General features: G+C 40.1%; 1 protein-coding gene across 2 annotated transcripts in view; it reads left to right on the forward strand.

Moving 5' to 3' along the window:
- The first annotated feature begins 1,797 nt into the window (after positions 1-1,797).
- The window catches only part of LOC113811988 (neprilysin-2-like), a 42,356-nt gene continuing 34,153 nt past the window's right edge, over positions 1,798-10,000 (forward strand). The window contains exons 1-2 of one of the 2 annotated variants that reach the window (XM_070119709.1): positions 1,798-1,841; positions 5,092-5,421. In XM_070119709.1, coding sequence (XP_069975810.1) covers positions 5,291-5,421 — 131 coding nt within the window. In that variant the 5' untranslated portion in view covers positions 1,798-1,841; positions 5,092-5,290. Of the gene's footprint in view, positions 1,842-5,091; positions 5,422-10,000 lie in introns of those variants that run through there. The other variant, XM_070119707.1, reaches the window with a different exon arrangement.

The raw sequence follows: 10,000 nt of genomic DNA on the forward strand, positions 1-10,000 counted from the left end.
TTTGTTGGAGTGTGTTTATATCTGGTGATGACGGCCAGGACTCATTAACATCGCTTTTATGCGTGTGTGAGAGGAGGGAGGGCGTGGGAAGAGAGAAGAGTAAGAGAGAGAGAAAATAGATAAGGAAGAGGGGGGATGTATGTATGAGTGTGTGTATATGTATATATGTATATATGTGTGTATGTATATATACTTTAAAGAGAGAGAGAGAGAGAGACAGAGAGAGAGAGAGAGAGAGAGAGAGAGAGAGAGAGAGAGAGAGAGAGAGAGAGAGAGAGAGAGAGAGAGAGAGAGAGAGAGAGAGAATGGGAGAGCGAGAGAGAGAAAGAAAGAGAGAATGACAGATAGGCAGACAGACAGATAAGTAGACAGAAAACCAACCGATGGATAGAAACAAGGAAATAGAGCCTGAGAGAGAGAGAGATAGAATGAGAGAGGAGGAGAGAGGGAAAGAAAATGGGACGAGCCAAAATGACCATTAATTACCAGCGGATAACCATTCACGTCCATTTTGCGGTCTACCATCGCTCGCTCATCAACGGAATAGAGCTTCGGTGTAGTTAGGGATACGGAAGAAATTACACTGACCGGGCATTGCATTGAAATTTTCCGCACTACAAATCCTCAGCACGCAATATCAACAATACACGGCCTTAGATCTTTATGAAACTTGGCATTAAAGTCAGAAATACATAGTCTAAAATCCCTAGTAAGGGCTGCATAACTACCTGGAATTCGTATTCTAAAACGTGTCTGAAGTAAGAAAAAAACAAAAAACAAAAAGTACGGTTCGTTATATGGACAGCATACGGGCGGTTTGTCCTGCTCCGTTGTACGTTCCAGGAAGACTGTACAACGAAGAGTTTCCATGGATGAATTATAGCGATATTTTTTAACCCACGCATTCACAATTACCAAACGACGAAAGAATACTTTGCACTTCGCTCTTTGCATTTAACAAAATGAATATAAGAGCAAGCAGGTGGTAGGGAAGGGCTTTTTAAATAGGAAAACGTGGGATGTGAATGATTTTGAAGCATTTAAAAAGATGGAGAGTCTGGTATCAGCAGGTGGCTGCGTGGAAGACCCTTGAAGCGATGGAGGAAAGAGGGAAGGAGGAAAAGTAAGAGGGAAAATGAAGGAGGAGGAGGAGGAAGGAGACGGGGAATAAAATTGTTAAAATAGGACGAAAAAGTGAAGAATGTGGATGGGTTGGAATAATGATGAATCGTAACCTTGAACTTGTAATAAAAGAGACATTATGATAGGGTGAGTTTTGGGTGGGTCCCGATACGCTACGTAGAGGGGACGGGGGGTGGGGGGTGGGGGAGGGAGTTGAAAATATATAATAAATCCATGAACTCTTTCTTTTTGTTATTGAGAATTAATTGCTTATCCTCGTTTCCTGTGTCGCCTTTTGAATCCCTTTTAAACGTCATTTCCACCACATAAATCCTGATAAATGCTCCAGGCGAAATAATATAAGCAAAACAAAGAATAAGATAAAATTAATGTATAAATGTACATCACTGATGATTCATAAAAAAAGTATCAAACAGATAAATAGCTGATTTTTTTTTTTTTTTTTTTTTTTTGGTAACAAATATATCCACATCAGAGAATGACAGAGAAAGAGATATATAATTACAACCTTATACATTCCAACAAGGAAAAGGCATACCCTGAAAAATATAATAACCATAAATACCACATCCACCCCCGCTTCACCAAAATAATAATGAAAAAAACCTATCCGGCACCCGAGCCCAGGACAATAAACGTGCTCACCTGTGCATCAGTCTTCTCCGTGTCGTCCGAAGCGAACCTACGTAGGATTCCGGGTCTGGACATTTTAGCCTTTCCAAAGACGATCCGAGAAAAGTTGCTTGTGACTGACGATTAAAAGGGACCCTCTGAATGGCTTGCGATGACTTGTTATTTACATAGTCTTTGGAGTTTTGTTATGCGAGATAATGGTGGACGGATTGTGTATTCATACCGGCCGAGGTGTGTGTGTGTGCGTATGTATGTTTGTGTGTGATGACGTTGGTTGTTGTTTACGCACGGAGATAGAGATAGTGAGATAAGCGGTGTTGTGTTGACAGTTCGGTCATTATGATGAAGTTGGAAATTACTGCTAACTACGGTTGTTATCATTATTTTCCTGTTGTCATTATCGTCAGAAATTCTGAACTTTCATATTCCAAATTATTATAACCGTCATGATGATTAGTAGTAGTATTGTAATCGCTATTTTTTGTTACTGATTGCCACCATCATGATCATTATCATTATTATTTTTATTGATATTTTCGTTATTATCATCGCTACTATAATTTTATTATTGTTGCTGTTATCATCATAATCATCATTATTATTAGGATTATTAGAATTACAATTATGACTGTGACTGACTGTCATTATTATGATTATTATCTTATCATTATTATTATGATAATTGTGATCATGATGAAGATCATCATGAGCATCATCATCAGCACCACCACCACCAATAATCATACTGATGATGATAATAATATCATGATTATCATTATTCATCATCATTATTATTATTATTGTTGGTATTAGCATCATCATTATCATTATTGTTATTATCAATATTATTTGTGACATTGGTATGATTTTAACATTTTTTCGTTGCAACCATTAGAATACTGATTATAATCTCATTGCAATGGTGCAGTAGTAGTACGAGCATCATTAGCGCGTTTACCATTGCCGAATTTATCATTATGATTGGCACTGACGCTGGACAGGGTCGAGTTTGCTTTGCGAAGGTAGATTCATGTGGCGTTTCCTATGCACTTGTTTTGCCGCACCTGCTGTAACATCTGCTTCTTGTTCTCTCTCTGTTACACAATCTCTCTATCCATCTGTCGATTAATTCATTCACTCATCCGTCCGTCTATCTATCCATCCACCTACGATTCCTTTCTTCTTCCCTCTGTTTCTACCGCAAGATTCCTCTCTGCCGATCCCCTCCTCCCTTCATCTCTTCGCCCCTTTTCTCCTTCCTTCCTTCCTCCCTTCCTACCCCTTCTCCCTTCTATACCTTTTCCCACCTTCTTACCTTCTTATCTTTCCCCACCTTCTCTCCCTCCTCCCTGTCTCTCTCTCTCTCTCTCTCTCTCTCCTCCCTTCCCCCTCCTTCCTCCTTCCCCTCCCTTCACTCCCTCCTTTCCCTCTCTTCCCTCTCTCCTCTCCCTCCCTCCCTCTCCTCCCTCCCATCCTCCTTTCCCTCCCTCCCCCATCCTTCTTCCCCTCCCTCCTTTCCCTATCTCTCCCCATCTTCCTTTCCCTCCCCCCATCTTCCTTTCCCTCCCTCCTCCCTCCTTTCCCTGCCTCCTCCCTCCTCTCTCCAATACAACAATAAATATTTCCTCAGTAGCAACAGCGAGTGTCAAAGGCAGAATATTGTTTTGAAGTCGACCCGGATTTCGAAACGTGCGCTGTATCAAATGACCCGAGACGTAATCTATCTTTACTGACAGTCGGGACAGATTAAATGGAGCGCAGCATTTCGTATAATTTTTTCTTTTATAAAAATGATTAATAACTGTGAGATATGCTGGTGTTGCTGCTATTGCTGTTATTGATATCATTGGCAGTATTGTTATCGTAACCATTATTGTCATCATATTGTTACGTGAGAAAAGACTAAGATATATCACCATTGTCATCGTCATCATCACAGTCATCGTCATCGTAATCATCATCGTCGTCATAGTCATGGTCGTGCATCGTCGTCGTCGTCATTATACCATTATCCAAGACACTTATGTCGTAGAGAAACTGGCAGACGCCTTATAAACCACAAAACCAAAATATTTCTTACCCATCTCTCTTCTAGCATTTCTTATCCCTCTCTCTTCTGTATTTCTTCTTCCTCCACCTCTTCCCTCTTTATCTCTTTCTCCTTCTCTCTTTCCTTTCTGAGTTTTACTATTTCTTTCCGCTATTTCCTCTGTCTTTCGTTTTTTATTCAATTTTCCTCTTTTCTTCTTCCTTATTCTCTCTCTTTCCTTCATATTTTTTTCTCTCCCTTCTTTATTTCCCTCTCCTTTTCCTTCATTATCTTCCTCCCACTCTCTTTTCTTTTTTTTCTCTCTCTACCTCCCTCTAATACTTCCTTTGTTTATATTTCTTTGTGCCTCTTTCTCTCTCTCCTTCCTTCCCATCTTCCCTCCCTTCTCTCTCCCTTCCTCATTCCCTTCTTACCCCTCCCTCTTACCTCTCCCCTTCGCCTCTCTCTCTATCCCTCTCATTATCAGTCTTTCTCTGACTTCTCTCTCTCTCCGCTCCGTTCGAGACAGCAGCCGAACCACCAAACCACACGCAACACGAATAAAAAGACATCGGATACTCAGAGTCAAGGTCCGCTGTGCCGAGACAAGCAGTTCGGTTTACGGAAACGCAAGGGAACCAATCACCGCTTTCCGGAAATTATTCGTTGCAGGAGAGACAGCTGTCCGGATAAGCGTAAATCTTTTGCTTTGGAGGTTACTGTGCGAATAAGCGAGATGTAGAGAACGCAAAAGAGGAAAATGCTTATCGGTGTTGAGATTACTGTCCGGATAAGCGAAAATTATTGACATAGAGAGACCAATGTCCGGATAAGTGAAAATCTTTCGCTGATTTGGAAATCATTATCCGAATAAGCGGAAAAAATTATTTACAGTCCACTTCCCTGCTCATTAAAAACTTAATATAGATTTTGTGACCACTATCCGGATAAACGAAAATCATTGACTGACTTAGAAACCACGGTTCGAATAAGCGAAACCTATTTATAGATTAAGAGGTCATTGTCCAGATAGTCAAGTTTTCAAAATATAGAACTGAATTACGGAATGCTTGTCGATTTTTTTTTTTTATTCATTTTTTTAAGGATAGGAGGAGGTTGCGGCACGTTTTTAAAAGGTGCATTGAGGTATAAATGGGGCTAATTGATGAGCGAATGTATTTGGACAAATGGTTTGATGAATGTGGAGGTTTAATTTGAGTCTAATTTGAAAAAAAAGTGAATACAAGTGTATTTGGAGTGTTCTGAATATATATTTCTAATTACAGGATATTAAATCTGACAAAAATGACTAAATCGTGATTATGAAAATACGGAGAAAAAAATAGAACAGGAAACATAATATGAAAACAAGTGAGAGGACCTTAGAGTGACACAAAGGATGAATTAATCAAGAAAATAAAAATATAGAAAATTTAAAAATAAACTTTTCATAAGTCCCCCCTGGAGGTCGCTCAGAGGTCAAGGATGAAAGAAAACGACCTCCTGGAGGACTGCCAGCGCCATCTATTGAGCTCGAGCGACTCCGAGGACGACCAGAGACCTGACATCAACGAGCTGTACATTGATGTTCTCGAATCGGAGTTCCAGATTCCTTTGTATGTATGGATGAGTTAATTTAATGGTCTTTTTTTCTAAATTCATAATAAGGTTAAGTGAAGGGGAAAGGGGGAAAGAGAAGGAGAGAAAGAGCGAGAGATTGAGGGAAGGAGGAAGAGAGAGAGAGAAAGATAGGGAAGGAGGGAGAGAGAGAGAGAGAGAGAGAGAGAGAGAGAGAGAGAGAGAGAGAGAGAGAGAGAGAGAGAGAGAGAGAGAGAGAGAGAGAGAGAGAGAGAGAGAGAGAGAGAGAGAGAGAACGGGTCGGAACCAGACGCAGAGACAGAAGCAGAGAGGGAGAGTGAGAGATGGCAGGACGACAAAGGGACAGCGGAAATCTAAAAGCTATAATATTAGAGTGATGGCAAAAGGAAAGAGGGAATATTGAATGAAGGAGAGAGAGAGAGAGAGAGGAGGGGGATAAAAAAAAATGACGAAAGCAGATATTAAATTTAATAGATGTTGATAACAATGGAAATGCGAATGAGAATAATATGCAGATTTATAATAAAATTGATAATTAAATGATACTTATGATTGTTATATCATCACTGTCATCATTATCATCACTATTGTTATCCTTTTTTGTTCTCGTTATTTGATTTTATTTAATATCATAAACTACCATAAATGCATAATGTAATGATACAGCAGTGATCGTAAGATGAACCGAAGAACCCAGTCTTGTGATCCCCAGCCAATGGAACCAATCTTAGACTACCATACAATCTACCTAGTAGATTGTAAAAGTTGTAGCCTAATATATCCTATCTAACTTTAATAATGTTCAGCTAGATGTAACGCATCCTAAACCAGCCAATTCTCTCTCAACCGAACAAATCCTAGTTTAGCATATCCTATCCTAACTTTATAATTTCTAACGTAATTACCCAAGCCTATCTTAACCCGTGCTATCCTATGTTGGCCTATCACAACATCCTGGCCTAACCTGCCTAAGCCTAAACAGGCCCCAAGCCTAACGTAACCTACGCTAACCCTGCCTTAGGTAACCTACCCGAAGCTAACTAGCCCTAACGGTAACCTAATCTCACCTGTATAAATCACCTGTCGATGTCGAGGCTCTGACGTCATGGGGTAGGCAGAGCGAGCGACGCACTGGCAGACACAAATGCTGACTTCATCTGTTTGTCAGCATATCAAGGCCGCTGTGGGGATGATGCTGTGTCGAAGTGAGCATAAACTTTGGTCTACCGTGTCTTCTCTTTCTTTCTTCGTTTCCGGTTATATTTTCGCTCTGTGTAGCGTGGTGTCTCACTGAAGAGGATGGAAGGCGTTAGGATACAGGGTGGAGAGAGAGAGATAGCAAAATGCACAGTCAGTGTTCTGTGTCAACTATTATTTAAATGTTGTATTTCTTTCTCTCTATTTCTCTTCCCTCCTCTCTCTCTCTCTCTCTCTCTCTCTCTCTCTCTCTCTCTCTCTCTCTCTCTCTCTCTCTCTCTCTCTCTCTCTCTCTCTCTCTCTCTCTCTCTCTCTCTCTCTCTCTCTCTCTCTCTCTCTCTCTCTCTCTCTCTCTCTCTCTCTCTCTCTCTCTCTCTTTCTCTCTCTCTCTCTCTCTCTCTCTCTCTCTCTCTCTCTCTCTCTCTCTCTCTCTCTCTCTCTCTCTCTCTCTCTCTCTCTCTCTCTCTTTCTCTCTTTCCTTCTCTCTCTCTTTCTCTTTCTTTCTCTCTCTCTCTTTCTTTCTCTCTCTCTCTCTCTTTCTTTCTCTCTTTCTTTCTCTCTCTCTCTCTCTCTCTCTCTCTCTCTCTCTCTTTCTCTCTCTCTCTCTCTCTCTCTACCATTTTTTGTTGTTGCAAAGAAGGCCGCAGGTGGTTCGCATAGCTGTAAGCATAATTAGCGACAGACCTCCAACACTTTGACTGCTCTCATGTTTACATACTTTTGTAAATACTTCCTATTGCAGACGGAAAATATTTATCGGGCAAAGAAGCAAATAGAAAAGGTTGATTTATAATTAATTATATTTGCATAGTGATCAAGAGAAAAGATTAATAACTTTTATATTTTCATTGCAATTGCTAATAATATGCAGTTACCTACCTGGTTCATTAACATGCAAACAAGTTCATATTATGTCTCAATGGAAATTATATTTTACTCCGTTTCCCAACCGCCATTAAAGGAAGGTTGAATAGCCACATTAGTGAACCCTGTAACATTTAATGTAGCAGATTCTAGTCCACACACCTGGGCACTGTTTAGATAAAGTTGTTTTAAATTTTGCTGTTATTACAATAACCACAACGGATTGCACTTTGTTCAGATTTTACTTCATAATTCTAGGTTATCATATTCTTTCTTTCTATAGGGTTTTAGACTATACTGTAGTCTTTACGCACATAGGTTATCATATTTGTATGAAAGATTAAGAAATCTGTGCAAGAACGACATCCTCTGTTGTTAGTGTAACCGACCCAAACAAACCCGGTAGTGAGCTCTCGCTTCCCTGTCTCGACCCTGTTTTGAAACATGTCTGTACCGAAGTCGCCTCGCAAACATCGAGCGGTCACTTTCATCCTTATTGGATCTCCTCTGATTGCTTTTAGGGCGGAATATATGTATATTCTAATTAAAAGGGAAAGGACTAATAGTGGCAAAGTGGTGATGTAAGAGATGACTAATTAGTAAGGAATTGGAATGGATAACCGATATTCTTATTTTGTCTTATCGTATGATCTACAGTATAAGAAACACGTACACATTTTGCATATGTATATATGTATGTGCGTGTGTGTGTTTATAGAGATATGTATATATACATCTTTATATATATATATATATATATATATATATATATATGTATATATATATATAAATATATATATATATATATATATATATATATATATATACATATGTATAAACATTCATACATGGATGCATGTGTGCGTGTGTGCGCACCATCGCGAGAGTAACAGCTCGAACCCCCGAGAATCGACTCGCGTCCAAAATCCAAGTCACGTTCCCTGAAAACGTCATCCGGACGCTTCCTTTCCGCGGTTCCTTGTGGTTCTTCGCGCGACAGACCGAAGGACTCGGGACAGATGACTCGTGGAAGAGGAAGTTAGAGAGAGATTCGAAAAGAAATGTCGAGAAAGGAGAGAAAAAATGATTGATGAAATTCCAAGTATGGAAAATCAAATTGCGATAAAAGCTGAAAAAATCTAGTCGGAAATGTACCATCTTCATCAAAGCAGAAACACAAGAAATTTGAATAAGGAAACATCAAATTCCTCTTCTCTCTCCCTCAGTCCTTCTCTCTCTCTCTCCCTTTCTCTTTCTCTCTCTCTTTCCCTTTCTCTCTCTCTCTCTCTCTCTCTCTCTCTCTCTCTCTCTCTCTCTCTCTCTCTCTCTCTCTCTCTCTCTCTCTCTCCCTCCCTCCCTCCCTCCCTCTACCTCTCCCTCTCTCTCTCTCTATTTATCTGTCTATCTCTCTATCAATCTCTCAATCTCCCTCTGCTCTCTCTCTCTCACACACTTTATTTTTTATTATTTTTTATTTATTTACTTATTTATTTATTTTTTGCACAAACGTACCTTCCCCATAACGTCCCGGCTGACGAATCAACCCGCTCCCCCGTCCCCAGCGCACGATTTCCCCGTCGCGTCTCGCTTCGGTGATTTCGCAAATCGAGCAATATCACTACTAAGATGTCTCCGCGTGTGGTGGCTGGGAATTTAAAAGGCGTTTGTCGCAAGGAACTCGAAGTTATTTTAATGTATCGAATAACTTGCAGGGCTGCCCGGTGTTCTCTCTCCTTCCGCTTATCTTCTGCTTTTTTTCTTCTTCTTTTTCTGCTTTTTTTTTGTTTTTGTTTTAAGGAGGGTGAGATTGGGTTTTCTGTGGCCATTTTTTTGTTTAATTCTGTTTTCTTTTTGTTTGTTTTCTATTTCTTTTTCTGTTGTTTTCTTTGTTTTTGTGTTAATTTCCCTCCTCTTTGCGTTATTTTCATTTTGTTATGTTTTTTTTTCTTTCTTTCTTTCTTCGTTCTTATGTTAATATTACTCCTATTTTTTATCGCTTCTTATATCTTTCTTCTTGTATTTGTTATCGTCGTTCATATCTTTATTACTTATTAGGGTATTTTTCCAATTTATATTTGTTTTCTATTACTCCCTATCTTTTTTTTTTTGTTTATTTGCTAGTTCATTGGTGTGCCACTGAACATCTGTTGTTTACCCATAACCACTTGCCCACAAACACACTTACCCATAAACACACATATAGGTCCACCTCCCCATTAACGCGCCGCAACTCGTGCAATCGACCTCGACTTCGACTTCGACAAAACGACGTCCAATCACGTGGTCGCCCTCGGAAGCAAACGGCGCTGTTGCCAAATCGGGTCTCGTGACCTGCCCCCCCATCACGCGCATATGACTTCAGTGTCCTAATTTGACCTCTGCGAACGTGGCAACAAGGCTTGTGATGAGCAGCTTCCTGATGGTCGCTCTTTCTTTCGACGTCAGCGATTTCGGCTTAAGAAGTGTGTTTACTTGCGCACACGAACACGCACAAGCACACATTTACACACACACGCATGCGGGCGAGCTATGACT

This window comes from Penaeus vannamei, unplaced genomic scaffold, assembly GCF_042767895.1.
Source record: "Penaeus vannamei isolate JL-2024 unplaced genomic scaffold, ASM4276789v1 unanchor566, whole genome shotgun sequence".
NCBI classification, from domain to species: Eukaryota; Metazoa; Arthropoda; class Malacostraca; order Decapoda; family Penaeidae; genus Penaeus; species Penaeus vannamei.